Here is a 14,103-nt window from a genome sequence, read left to right on the forward strand (position 1 = left end):
AAGGATAAAAGCTGGATTTTCTTGTGTACCAAGTACAAAACAGGTGCTAAGAAGTTAATATTGAGAGCAATTTATAAGACCAACTTTCAGGATGACTCAGTTTACCATAGTGGCTTCACACCATCTTGCATCACGATATGGATGCCACACGGCATTGGCTTGTTTCTGTGATGGCAGCTGTAACCCTGATTAGCTTGTTTTTTGCTTGTCCCCCCCCTTTTGCATGTTTTACTGCTTCTGCTGTTGCAAATACTTGTGTTGGCCACATTTGGCCGAAGCACAAATATCAGTAATGGAAAAACCATTGTCGTGACTCTCTTTGCATCAGAGTGTCTGTCAAGTCCTATGATTCCATCCTAACCCTGTAAGAAGGTAGACTAGAAGGTTTCATTCAGAGAAGACAGAGTAGTCCGACCACTTCTGTTGCTTTGATGCAATTCACATATCTTGCTATAATTTCTTTCTTTTGAAGTGATATCAACTTGGGCAGGATCAAACTTGTAAGCTGGAGAAATAATTTCTATGACATAAGAGCCAGATAGAATATCAACTAGAAAACTCCAATCTGTCTTAAGGAAACCAATGTGTTCTTCTCTGCCTCCCAGCGCTAGGTATATGGAGGCCCAGTACTGAAGCTTTACCCCTGAAACACTGCATACCCCCTAATCTTGAAATAATCTCCCAGGCCAATCCCACTATCTCCCGGGCCCTTAGCAGAAGCCTTGGGCACCTCTGAGTTTTGGACACCCCCTTAGTAGCAACAGTTGTGTATATGGCACAGGACCCTCCTCCAAACCACTGAGGGCTGTATCCTTACTGTTTTTGCTTTGCCTGGACTGCATAGGAGTGAAACAAAAGCAAGCTGAGCCAGGCACAACCATCCTCAGGGCTGTTATGGACTCCTGAGCTCCTGGTGCAAGCTGCTGCTCAAATCCAGGACCCTAGCCTAGTCATGGAATGGAATTTCAAGTTTTTGTCTGAGTCTTGGCTTCTCCAAATTCTGCCTGCCTTCCCAACCACCTTCCCAAGACATGAGGTCTTCTCTTTTTCCCATGGTGTTACCCCAAGTCCTGACACAATATGTTGAGACTCAACAGAAGCCAGGGTAAATGCTTACAACCTGTGACTTATGGTTTGGAGCTGTAACCTTTGTCCCCAGCCCATTGTCTCAGCAAAAATGCATCTACACAGCCAGTGTGCATCTCCAGTCGTGCTTTATTGTTTTGCAGAGGGAACTGCCCTCACCTTTCCTCTCTCCTTAAAACAGGAGGGCCTTAGCCCAGCCCTCCAGACCCTGCTTCCTCCCAGAGATTATAATATACTCAAGAGGGAGTGGTTTATGTGCATGCAGATATGCGTGTATATGTATAGGTATATACATATGTATATATACATATACACATATATATTTTGGCTGTACAGTATTTATAGGTACAGAGAAAAAGAGGATTAATATTATAATGATGGCTGCAACCCACCACAATCCAGTTACCCAACCAAAGACAAAGAAAGCACCACTTGGCCTCTGAATGGCTGCCGGATTTCTGTCTGAACAAACGTAACCACTGGGTGGGATAAATCAGACTGGGATCAAAGTCAGGATGGCTAAGGTAAGCCCTTCCATGTGTTCTGTCCAGGGTATCTACTCTAGGAAAGGACTGTTCTTATTGACCACCACTATGGGCAAAATGCATGAGGGTACATCTGTGCATCTTGCTGCTACTCTCAGCTTTGGCCTGGCCTGTGTCGTGGGAATGAGCTAATTTACCTATAGCTTTGGCCATGAGTAGCCAAAGGCTGCCCACAACTCTAGGGAGTAGTAGCTTAAAGTGTGGGCTGAAGTAGGGGAGGATGGTTAATTGGTATCTTGGGGCTTGAGGAAAAAAAAAAGGTTTTTCACCCTCATATCCCAAGCTATCCCAGTTCGTCATGTTATCTACTAAGGGCCCATAGGGCCACTCTCAATCTGCTCCATAAGAGTCAGCATCACATTTATAGAAATAAAACGGATTGTGGTGGTTTGTGCTTCCCTATTCTGTTCCCCATCAGTTGTTCCAGACCTGCATTCAGGGTCAATGTTGGCCCCCAAGGCAGGATCAGGACCTCATATCCAAACTCAAAGGAACCCTAGCACCAAACAAGATGGCCTGGTTTCTTTCTCTGGCAGAGAGCCCAGGCCACACAAATGCTCTCCATCTTCTTCCTCTCTGTCAGTAGGTAGCTGCTGGGGCTCCAGATACAGTAGGGTCTTCTTGGTCAGGTGGGCAGCACCGGTCTTCTTGCCACTAACAGGATTATCTTCTCTTGGGAGAAGAATGGGGGATGATGGTGGGTGGAGGCAGAACACCTACACCCTCTTCTCTTGTGTCTGTGCAGAGTTGCATTAGGATGTAAGAGGACGGACAGCCGGGCCACCTAGACCTGGCTCTGTCCCTAGAGGTGTCTCAGGACTTATTCCCTCTCATTTCTTTGGTGGCAGGGGCCTAGGCAATGTCAGCCTAAGGCTTACAGCTTTGTTTCAGGGCCAGCTGCCTGAAGTGTAGGGAAAGAGTCCCGGATCTTTGCCACTTCCATGGCACATAAATGCCCAAAGACTTTGTTGTACCAGTCAGGAGAACGGCCCCTGGGGAGGAAGAGGCAGGCAGACATGAGAAATTGGGTTTCCACTGGGGCCTTTGTTGGGGAAAAGGAAGAAAGGAACTCTCTCCCACACTGGGCATCACTGGCATAAGGTAGAAGCAGGGAATGGGCTCAGAGCCAAGGGGGTGAGGCAGGTATCCTAAGCCTGGTACCTGAGGTCAGCACGGCAGATGTGAGTGAGGCGAGAGCGGCCCAGGCCACAGGGCTCCATGAGGTACTGGGAGGTAAGCATAAGGGCACGCACTCCAGACTCTGGGATAGGTTGCTCAGGATCCAGGGACTGGGAGACAAGGAGGCACCCACCACGAGGCAGGTCTGAGCGCCACATCCTGGAACACAGAGGAGGGGCAAGAGGCCATGTTCATATCCCTGCTATTGGCTTTCGCCCCACCTTCCTGGTTCCTGGAGCCCAGCCAGAATAGTAGCAGGAGCCTCTCACCTGAGCACCACAAAGTCACGGCAAGGGTGGGGTGCCATGCTGTCAGTGACGTAGTGGTAAAGCTCCACTCCTGGCATCAGGGCTTCCAGCACCTGGGCCCGCAGTAAGTCCTCATCCCACAGGGCCCGCTCCCGAAGGACACGATGCAGCACCACAGCTGGAGGGGCAGCCACTTCTGTGGATGCTTTCCACATCCGAAGCGGGTGCCCATCTGGTGCCTACAAGCCAAAGGGGTGGGGATAAAAACATTTATCAAGGTGAGAGAGCTCCAAATTCATGCCAGACCAGGCCTCCTGACCCAGACGCAGACCAACTGACACGGACCCCTACTTCTCTGTCCTTTTTACATTCCTGCTTCTCAGCCTGCTCTAGAGCACAAAGCAAAGATGGATCCCACACATTCAGATGCTTACTGGGCCTATGATAATGTGGGTACAGTATATGGTATTTCTGGATGGGAGGGAGAAGCAAGGGGGCAATTATTATTAATGGATTTGCCATCTAAGCATTTTGCATGTGCCAGGTTCTTTGCCAGTTCCCTACCTTAACTTCATGGGGAGGGTTTAGTCATGGTCATTCTATATACAGGAAATGTCTGGGTGCAGTGTCACTCATGATCAACATCCCAGAAACAGCAAGGTACTAACAGAGAGGCACTGCTAGGAGCCACCTCCACCCCTGGCCTGCACTGCAGGTGCTGGATAGAGGAAGCTATGATGTGGCAACTAAATGTGGCCTGAGAGAGGTCTTACTTGGAGGCCGATCAGTCCAGGCAGCAGGAAATAGAAAGATCGAGTGGGTATTGCAAGGGGCTTTGCCTGTCCAGGACTAAAGGAGACCCAGGCGTTTCAGTGAACTATATAGTATGATGGCAGTGAGTCTGAAGTGGCGCTATGGAAGACAACCCAGGCACGTGGCCCCAGCCAGATGCATTGGCCTCACATGGCTCTTGACTCCTTCACACACTTGTTCAGCTGGCTGTCACCCCCCAAGTACCAAGCACAGGCCCTTTATGGCTAACAGAGCAACTCTATGGAACGAACTTAGTCCTCTCTCACAGCCTACAACAAAACGGAAGAGTGTGGCGCTCACCTTCCTGCAAGCTAGCTCTGTGTGCTGGGGCCCCGGCACATTGGTCCAGCCCTTGAAGCGTTCTGCAGCATCCCGAAGCAGCTCCTGCACACTCTCCTCCATGTAAAGGCTCAGACTCACCCCAGCAGCCTGTGCCTGTCTCAGCTCAGCCAGGGCAGGGCCAGGAGGACTGAGCTCAGCTGCACTGTATGAGCCACATAGTTGCACCACCATATCCTGGGGCACCTGGGAAGACACACACACACACACACACACACACACACACACACACACACACACACACACACACACTGAGTGGGTGCTATAAAGAGCAGAGTACCCCTACAAATGTCAGTGTTAAGAGTAAGTGGAGAAGCATGGCTATTATACTGCATAAGAAACTGATGAAGAAGGTTCATAAATTGGAGCTTGAGGGATAAGTGTCAAGCTGGGCTTCTTGCCTGACTTAGGGTCTGTGATGGCTATCTAGGTTGTCAACTTGACTAAAACTGGAATCACTTAAGAACCAATCAGCCGGGCACACTTGTGGAGGAGTTTATTTATTGGACGCTTTGAGGTGAGAAGACCCGCCCTACGTCTGGGTCATTTGAGATCAGAAGATCCGCCCTAAGTCTGGGCCACACCTTCTGGTGGCAGTCTGCATGAAAAGACATGTTAAAATGAAGCTTTTTTGCTTTTATCCTGTTTGCCCTGGCTCTTGCTGGCAAGCTTATCTCTCCTGCTGCTGAGGCATTTCTTCGCTGGTATTAGAACCTATTTGAGGAGTCCAACACAGATCAAAGATCACCCTCATGGACTGAACAACTACTGGATTCTTGCCTTTCTATTGGGAGATAGCCATTGTTGGACTAGCCAGACCACAGCCTTTAAAGCCATGATATATATATATATCCATATTCAATCTATCAGTTTTGTGTGTGTGTATGTGTGTGTGTGTGTGTGTATGTGTGTGTGTGTGGTGTGTGTGTGTGTGTGTGTACATACATACACATTCTATCAGTTCTGTTCCTCAACCTTTGTAATGTTTTATACACTTCCTCATGTTGTGGGTGACCCCCATAAAATTATTTTTGGTCCTACTTCATAACTGTACTTTTGTTACTGTAATGAATCGTAATGTCAAAATTTTCGAAGACACAAATTTGCCAGAGGAGTCATTACCCGCAGGTTGAGAGTCACTGCTCTAGAACCCTCCTGATACAGAGTCCAAAGGTCAGGCCTGGTGATTCTGATAAGCAGGTCCCACAGTCTTGCCCGACTTACCTGGAAAAGTTTCTTGCAGTCACTAATCATGTGTGATAGGCCTTGGGTGGCAGCCATGTTCTCACTCAGGTCCCTAGGGCCTGGCCGGCCGACCAGGCTGCGTTTGCTCTTGATCCTGGAGGGAGATAGGGACAGAACAAGATGGCACTAAGGCATAAGACAAGACGGATGGCAGCTGCCTCTTAGTTCTTGGGAAGCCACCTTCCCAGTCCTGAGCATAGATAGAATCATTTGGCGTCTTTCAGGAAAGGCCTCCTCCACAGTGGCTAAGGCCAAAACCCCTTTAGGGCAGGGGCAAGAACAGCACTAGTAGCTCCCAAAGTCCAAAAAGTTCCATGGAACCACATTCTCCTGCGCAGGCCCCAGCGTGTACTACCCCGTTCACCTGGGTGAGGGGCTGTCCTTCTTAGAGACGTTGAGGTGGAAGATGGAGGGTGCCAGACACACCGCCAGGTTGCCAGCTGTCATCTGGTTTTCCTCAGCAGAGGCGATATCACTTAGGAAGTAGAGTAGGGTCTGCAGCACTTCCCGGTTCTCGTCAGGGAGCAGCAAGGTGGCAGCCTGTGCTGCCGCCAACCACTGTTCTTTGGGGAGGACTGCAGGACAGAAGAGGCAGAAGGACCGTCTTTATTTCCCCCCAGAAGCACCAGCAGCAGGCTTCCTGCTTTCCAGAAAGCACAAGGCCTGACAGGCTCCGATGGAAAGGGTCAGATGGGCTTTGGGTCACCCCTGGCAGCTAGCTCTAGCTCTGCTCTAGCACACAGGATAGACAGCCTTTGGGAAAGGCCTTTCCTCAGGGTCTCAGTCTACCCTACCAAAACCAGGTCTGAGGGAGTAGTAGAATGTGGCCCCTCTCCGAGCATCTTTTCAAATCCAGAGGATAAATGGTCCCCATGAGCTCATGTGGCCAGCTGCCAGGTCCATTTTCTGCAAGCCCCTCTGCATCGGGCAGGCTGAGGGTAGGATGGGTTAGTAAGAAAGAGTACAGGGGACTTACGCTGGTAGATTTGTAGGAAAGTGGCGGTGAGCTTGCTGGTAAAAATGGGCTCAGGCAGGTCCCTAAAATACTGCTTCAGCAGATCAGCCACATCGTAGGCCGACTGGCCCTCATAGCACACGTTGTCAGGGGAGGTCTCGTTCATTTGGCGCAGGCTCTGAATCCTCGACTTGACCCCAGACTTCCGGAAGATGCCCACCTGACCCATTGAGAGGGAGGAATAAGGTGAAATGCAGGGGAGAAGGGAGACTGTGAGGGCAGCCCAGAACTGGGGTGTCAGGGATACAGGCCATCGTGGAGATTGGGATGCCTGGCAGGTTTCCTGATGCAAGTAAGTCCACAGAGAAAGATGGCTGTCATGGAGATAAGGCAGAACAGGTGGCCTTAGATGAAGCCAGGTTTGGAGACTAGAAAGACTACAAAGCCTGGGACAGAAAGAAGAAGCTGCTCCAAAAGTGGGCAGGAGACTCCAGCCATAAAGAAAGGAAAGGAGCTTTGGCGTCATCCCTTGCTGCGCCTTGCAAAGGAAGGGAAGGCTTTCCGGCAAGCAGCCCAACCCAAGAGGAGAGACAGAGCGGTCAGCCTTGGGCCTTCCTCAGCTCCTAGCATCACTTCTCTGCAGGCTCCCCAAGGATGACCCACCTGGTCCAGGCACTGGCTCCGTAGGTAGCGCATGGCTTGCTGAATGCTCTGGGGTAAAGGCTGGCCTGTGCGCTGCACATGGATGAGGGGCGGCACTCCGAATACATGATGTCCCCGGTAGTCTGGAGTCTTGTTCCTTTTCATAAACTTGGGCATTGACCTGTTTGGGGGTGAAGAAGCAATCAGGAGGAGAGAACTCGGTTCGAAGGCTCTCTATTGCCTAGAAGCGAGAGGAGTAGAGAACACACCGTGTCCTCAGGAGCCACATTCAGCGAGCACCTGCTTTTACCCTCAGCCCGCGAAAGCCACAGGGACATAGGAGCCCTCATCAGTACATCAGGTGGCCAGCCGTAGGTTTTGAGCTTAGAGGAAGAACCATTAGGAAGGATAAGTACACCTACTAGGTCAGAGAGGCCTATAGAGAGGATGTGGTAAGTCAGCAGGCTCCTGCAGGACAGGGCGGTATTGTCCCACAGCGGGAGTGAGGCAAACCCACTCTAGGTAGAAAGGACAGCATGAACTAAAACACAGGGAGAAGGGCAACTCATCCCACAGGCCATCAAGATGACACTGCTCGAGAACAGGTGACTTAAAGGGCCAGAGGACGGGACTACCCCAGAACACGAGAAGATCCAGACGGAAAGGAATGTGGACAATGGGAAGCCACAAGGCTGTTTATGTACTTGATACGCGACAACCAAAGTGTATTTTAGGACAACAACCTCCCTGATGGCAGCATGGAAGCTGGGAAGGAGAAAGAACAGCTGGAGGACCTGGGGATTTCCAGACCACGTGTATCCTCACACGGCCCCTCTAGCCTCCTGGAACAGTACCACTCCACTGGCCTGTGGCCTCAGCCTGCCCGTCTGTCCTGTCTCTGGACTGTGCTCCTCGGACATAGAATCTAGGCAAGCCCATAGCTCCTGTCCTGCACGGCTCAAGAGACACTCACCATCCCCAGGCCTGTTTGTGGGGCACAGTATACTTCTCCATGAAGCCAGTGAGCCGCAGCAGCGAGCCCTTGTGCAGCAAGTTGATCTGGCCCGCAAACTGCCTGTTGATCTCCAAGGACTCAGAGTTGAGGCTAGGTCGGTGGGAGTTCTGGAAGCTATGCCAACGGAGTTTCCTAGGGGACAGACAGGCGGAGAGCACCGGAGACACAGGCTTGCTAAGCCTTAGAGAAACATCATGTCCTTCTGGTCCCTTTTTATTGCCTCCCCCATCCAAAAAGGAAGTATAGGGAAATGGGAACGCTCTGGGGCTGTGGGTTGGCAAAAGTTTGGTTTCAGCTTTGGGGTCAGCCTGGGTTCAAGAAACTCTCATGGAGGGTGGCAGCAAGTTCAGATCCATTTAGTCCCAAAAGGCAGTACTGGCCTCCACCCATTCTAATGCCACCATGGCAAGAAACCCTCATCATTAAAACCGAGCAGCAGATGCCATCTCTAACACCCTTGCGGCTAAGATGAGGAAACCAAATCCTGAAAAAGCCCCACTTTCTCGAGGCCACACCAGGCTTAGAGCCAGTACTGAACATTCGGAACTCCAGTTTCTTGAACTTGGTCTCTTTTTCTCTTGGGACTGGCTGCCTGGAAATGGTCTCCTGATCCCCACCCCCCAAGAACATTTCCCCCACCCCCACCCCGCCATCTTTATGACTAAGAAAGAAGAGCAGAGAGAAGGTAGAGACTGAGAGGGAACCCCATTCCCATCCCTACCCCAAACTCTTACCTGCAAGGTCTGGTAAGTGAGGCCCCAACACCTGAATCCCGCCGCTCCAGGGGCACTGATGCCTGGGGTCCTACCAGGGCTTCTCCACCTTCAGCCTCGCTTCTGGAGTTGCCACTACTGTCAAGTTCACTGGAGGAAACCGCGGTATCAGAAACGGAGCACCCTTCTTCCACAGACAGGCTGGAGGCTGATGTGGGCTCTGCAGCTGCCTTTGCTTCTTGCTCATGATCCTGGGCCTCGGCTGGAGCCTTCTTAGCCTCAGCCTGTACCAGTGATTCAACCACAGTGGGGTCCTGAGCCAGGACTATCAGTGGGACTTCCTCCTTGGCTTGGGTTGGGAACTCTCTGTGGACCTGAGACTCTGCCTGGGCTAGGTCTTCATCCTGGCCTTCCACCTCGCCTGTGGCTATTTCCACCGATGAAGTAGCTTCCTCTTCTTCCTCCTCTCCCTCCTCCCTATCTCCAAGCCTCAAGTCTGGGTACATGGTCTGAGACCAGAGCTCTACCCGTTGCTGGAGCCCCCACACGTGCTCCAGGATGTCATCTAAATGGGCATAGCTGCCTTCACTCTCCTCATCTTCAGCCTTAGCCTGTATAGGCTCAGCTGGGTACAGCTCGGGCAAGTTGTCGTAAATGCTGACATGGCTGCCTGTGGAACCACAGGAGCCCCGGCGCCCTTCATAGCCCCAGCACCTACCTGGCTGCCAATCTGCCAGGTGATGGCCATCATCTGGACAAAGGCTTTCAATGGACAGAGAACGAGGGAATGTGCCTGGCTTATGGTCCCTGGGCACATGCACCAGGCAGTCACGCCGGCGTATAGGCTGAGGATGCCGGAATGTGGCTACAGGCCAAGCCTCCCAGGCCTTGTGAGTCTCACTATCTCTGCTCCTGGCTGAAGTGGTGGCCCTATTCTTGGCCCTGTAAAATCCAGCTGAGAGGAAGCCACGGCAACTGCGAAAAGATGAAGCTTTGGTGGCCTTTTCTGAGGTGGCCAGGCGTTGCTCAGGCTCTGTTTGACGACTGTCACCCTTTTCTTTCCTCCTCAGAGATTCAAGGTGTTTGAGGAAGCTTCGGGAATAATGCTTCTTTGCTTTGTCTTGGGAACTCTCCTGGCCCTGGGTGGGACTAAGGAAGGGCTGATTACTTGCGCTGGGGACATGACTTAACAAGGACGGGTCTGCTGACTCCGGTGAAAGGCTCACAGAGATGGCTGGCAAGGAGGCAGCGCTAAGTTCTGTGAGGACACTTTCACAGCTTGAGGTCCCCAGGAGGCTAGGGCTTGGTGGGGCCAGCAGGGCAGAAGAGCCCATGGGAGACCCACACTTGCTTTCCTGCTCAAAGGCCCAATGTCTGCTGATGGTGCATTGCTCCTCTTCTGAGTCTTCATCCTGGGGAGGCATCATAGGAGGGGGCGCGTCACAGAAGCCCAACAGACAAGACATGTGTTCTACTCTACTTCCAAATGCTTTCGGGTAGGGCAGGGTGAAGAACTTTGCTTTCTGGTAGAAAATGTGGACTAGGAATGGAAAGCTAGCTCCCAGAGTACTGTAGGAACCTGGGAATCACAGATGGAGCCTAGACATATGGTGACAGTCATCTGACTAATCCACTACCCCCATTTCACAGATAAAGTGACATAAGTCAGAAGACATTTACCCAAGGTCACTTGTTGTCATGGTTACGTCAAGCACAGAGGTTCTTAAATGTTTATAGGCTATGGCCTTAGATTAAAATTATGGTATCTGAGAGCTAGAGGAGATTGTAGATCTTCTAATTACATTTCTCCTTGGTAAATGGAGGAAACACCCGGACAGGAGTTGAAGCTTGCCAAAGGGTGCTTAGTAGTCAGTGGCAGAAGTGTCCCCAAGCCAGCACTTTATGAATTTGCTACCCTACCTGACTGCAGGCCTCTGGTAGGGAAAGCTGCAGAGGAGACAACAAATGTGTCCCCGACAAGCAATGAGGTCATGAGGCTTACTTGCAAGGCTATATTCAAAGAGGCCTTATGGCTTTTGTAAGGAGTGGACAAGTTGGAAACGTCTCAGAGAGCAATGTGTCCAGTCTCCTGACTCACTGTAGTGATGAGAAAATGAGGCTAGGGATCGGGGAATAAAGTCTCATGGAGGTAAGGCTCCTGACTTCTAAGACCTTTCTGCCACATTGCCCTGTCCCTTCTACTGTTCAAAGAATTTTAGCTACGGTAAATGAAGTAGTGACGGTAAATGTTTTTCTCTGAGGAAGGCCATCATTAGATCAAGCTATTAACAAGAAACCAAAGGGAGAGGTGGTTTGAGTAGGAAGTAGAGTCAGGCATGAGCCAGGGTGCTTGCTCTCATATGTTCCTATAGGTGAGACTCACCAAAACCCTATGTGATCCCATAGGACCTGCAGTATAGGAGGCCTCTGCACCTGCACCCCCATGCTAGAGATCCCGGACCCTCTGGATAAGGGAACTTGTTCACAAGTGCATGTCCTTGGATTTTCCCAGGTACTGTGAGACCACAGACCTCACCCTTGCCAGGAATCACCTGTTTGCATTGAAAATGAACCTCAAGCTTCATCGAAGCACAATTGTTCAAGGTCATCAGCCTCCTGCAATACAAAGTACATGTTCACCCAGGGTTCCCAATTCCCCCAGAGCCTGAGATAGCCTACCAAGACACTTTCAAGATGCCCTCCACCATCTCCCATAACCAAGCGACCAAAACTCTTCCAAGCTTAATCTCCATGATGTCCTAAGTATGATGCTGGGAAGAGCATACCCTCGGTCTTCCTAGTGCTGAGATACAGAAGCAAAGCACTACAGATGGGGTAAGTTCAGGAAGAGCATGCAGAAGGCACAGCAGACACACTGAGGACAAGACCAGGAACTTTCAGGAAGAGATAGGATACAGTCAAAGAAGGCTTCCCGGAAATGCAGAGGTGTGATTCTGAGGATAAGAGAAGCAGGGGCAGCGATTCCAGATGTCAGCAGGAGCCTGTGACAAGGTCAAGAAGAAAGGGCACAGTCAATCAACAAAGAAACTAGGGGGAGGGGTGTGATCAGAGCCAAGGGAGGTCAAAAGAAGGATGGCAAACGTGTCATGTGGAGAAGGTTTTGTTGTTTTGTATATAGGCAGCGGCAGGTTTTAACAGAGGAGAACATCCACCTGGGGTTTTAAAAAGGTGACTCTGGTGGCTGTAGAGAGAATGGCTTTATCGGGGAGGAGGATCAGAAGACAGAGGCTAACATACAGTGAGCAGAATACAGTGAGGGGGCTTTAATAGAGGCAAGGAGAAATCAATCATGGTTTAGCCTCAGGAAACAGCAGAAGTGGCTTAAGCAGAAAGAGTCTGAATCCAAGGCATGCTTTGAGGACCGTGAATCAGACCCTATCTGGATCTTCTAGCTACAGTGATAGGGCTAAAGGAGGGTGTCTTAGGCGCAGTAACCAACCATAATGAGCAAATAGGATTGCAGAAAAGGAGCCTCATTAATAAAGAATTGTGCTCCCATATAATAGAAGGTCCAAGGGGGTTGTCTTTTCCACAAAGAAGCTCAAAACTGGGCTCAAGGCTTCTGAGGTCTGGCCCTCATCCCCCTACCTGCACAGGGCCCCCAGAGAGTCCTGGTCCAGAAAACTGTAGTCCTTCTTCACAGAGTCAAGATCCAGGGGGAACACACCTTCTGTGTGGTGGAAAGAAGCAAAGATGAGGCTGGCAGGGGATCAGAAACGGTCCCAGGTACCCTGGAGCTGCAGGAAGGAAGGAAGGAAGCAAGAAGGCCAGGGCCACAGCAAAAGGAAAATCTAGGAATACAATACGAGTGGTAGGGTTTGGTTCTTAAGGTGTCTCTTAACCTTAGACTCATGGGTGTCGAATATCAGATATCCACATTACAATTCAAAACAGTAGCAACATTACAGTTGTGAAGTAGCAATGAAATCATTCGGTGGCTGGGGGCACCACAACATGAGGGACTATAGTAAAAGGCTGCAGCATTAGGAAGGCTGAGGAGAACTTAGACCTCGCGAACGCTGCCTTAGAGTCTTAATCAGGAAGCCTTAAGTCCCCAGCTGCAGGTGCCTGGAAGGTGGTGGAGCCTTTAGCAAGCGGGGCCCAGTGGAAAGAGTTGAGTCATTGAATGGGTATCAGAGCTTGGCCCCGGTCCACACTAGCCCTCCTTCCTTACCTTTCCTTCTTAACCCACCCTGAGGCACAAAGCTTTTCTCCACTCCACATGTCCACTGTGATGTTCTGCCTGGCAACAAGCCCGAAGCAACGGGGCCACGCGTCCATGGAGGGAAACCACAAGGCCAAATACACTGTCCCACCTTTTAAGTTGTTTATCTCAGGTACTGAGATACTGAGGTACTTGTGGGGGAAAGAAAGCTAACGAGGCAGAGAAAAGCTAGGGAGGTTCGAGTTGGGAGTTGAGGGGAAAATCTAGAAAATGTCTTGGAGGCCTGAGCTGAAATGAAGAAGCAAGTAAAGAGGTCCAGGTCTATTGATACCCTAGCACCATATTCAGGGGGAGGAGGTCCCCCTCAGCCACAGTCATAGGGAAGGGGGATTGGGGTGAAAGTGGGAGGGAGGGAGGAATGGGAGGATGCATGGGATGGGATAGAAAATGAGATGTAATATGAATTATTTTATTTTTCAATAAAAATGTGTTATAAAAAAATAAAACCAAAAAAAAAAAAAAAGAGGTCCAGGTCTAGACAGCAGGCCTGCGAGGTTCAACGGAGGCCAAAAGCCAACTTGAGTCCCTTCTTCCAGAGCAGTGGGAGCCATCTTCCCAGGACCCAGGGAAAGGAAAGGGGGCGGGGAATAAGACATTAAACCCATTCGCGCATTTACTCATCCAACTGATATTGGTTCCAGGTCATGCCAGGCACCATGCAAGGTAGTGAGCAGCACAAACGTGGGGTCCCTGCCTTCGGAGAGTTTATACAATCATAGGAAACAGGCAATAAACAATACCCTAAACCTAGATAACACAAAGGCCATGAAAAACCTGAGCATGACAGCACAGTAAATAGAGGCTGGTGGAGGTGGGGCTACTTGATAAGATGCAGACAGCCCAGGCCTTTCCTGGGCAAAGGGAGACAGGATAGGGAAGGAGGGAAGAAGGGAGGGAGAGGGAGAGAGGGGAGGAGGGAGGGAGAAGGCTGAGAAAAATCTAGCTAAGCAGAGAAACTAGGAAGATTTTCAGCCAGAAGCAGCACAAATACCAAGGTTCTGTTGAGGGAAGAGGCCTGGGTAGGAAGGACTAGAAGGTAGAAAGGAAGCCAGGCTGTAGCGAACAGAGAAGAGTGGT

At 50.6% G+C, this 14,103-nt stretch overlaps 1 protein-coding gene across 3 annotated transcripts in view; it reads right to left on the reverse strand.

Annotated features, from left to right (window-relative positions):
* Nucleotides 1–1,197: 1,197 nt before the first annotated feature.
* STARD8 (StAR related lipid transfer domain containing 8) overlaps nt 1,198–14,103 on the reverse strand; it is a 75,645-nt gene continuing 62,739 nt past the window's right edge. For all 3 annotated transcript variants that reach the window (XM_084790437.1, XM_084790439.1, XM_084790438.1), the window contains 12 exons: nt 12,390–12,471; nt 11,333–11,396; nt 8,802–10,192; nt 8,026–8,199; nt 7,074–7,233; nt 6,432–6,630; nt 5,820–6,030; nt 5,435–5,549; nt 4,172–4,396; nt 3,080–3,297; nt 2,793–2,969; nt 1,198–2,623 (listed from right to left, as the gene is read on the reverse strand). In XM_084790437.1, coding sequence (XP_084646563.1) covers nt 2,506–2,623; nt 2,793–2,969; nt 3,080–3,297; nt 4,172–4,396; nt 5,435–5,549; nt 5,820–6,030; nt 6,432–6,630; nt 7,074–7,233; nt 8,026–8,199; nt 8,802–10,192; nt 11,333–11,396; nt 12,390–12,471 — 3,134 coding nt within the window. In that variant the 3' untranslated portion in view covers nt 1,198–2,505. The remainder of the gene's footprint in view (nt 2,624–2,792; nt 2,970–3,079; nt 3,298–4,171; nt 4,397–5,434; nt 5,550–5,819; nt 6,031–6,431; nt 6,631–7,073; nt 7,234–8,025; nt 8,200–8,801; nt 10,193–11,332; nt 11,397–12,389; nt 12,472–14,103) is intronic.

The sequence above is a fragment of the Acomys minous genome (genome assembly GCF_964271855.1).
Source record: "Acomys minous genome assembly, chromosome: 7".
Taxonomy (NCBI): Eukaryota; Metazoa; Chordata; class Mammalia; order Rodentia; family Muridae; genus Acomys; species Acomys minous.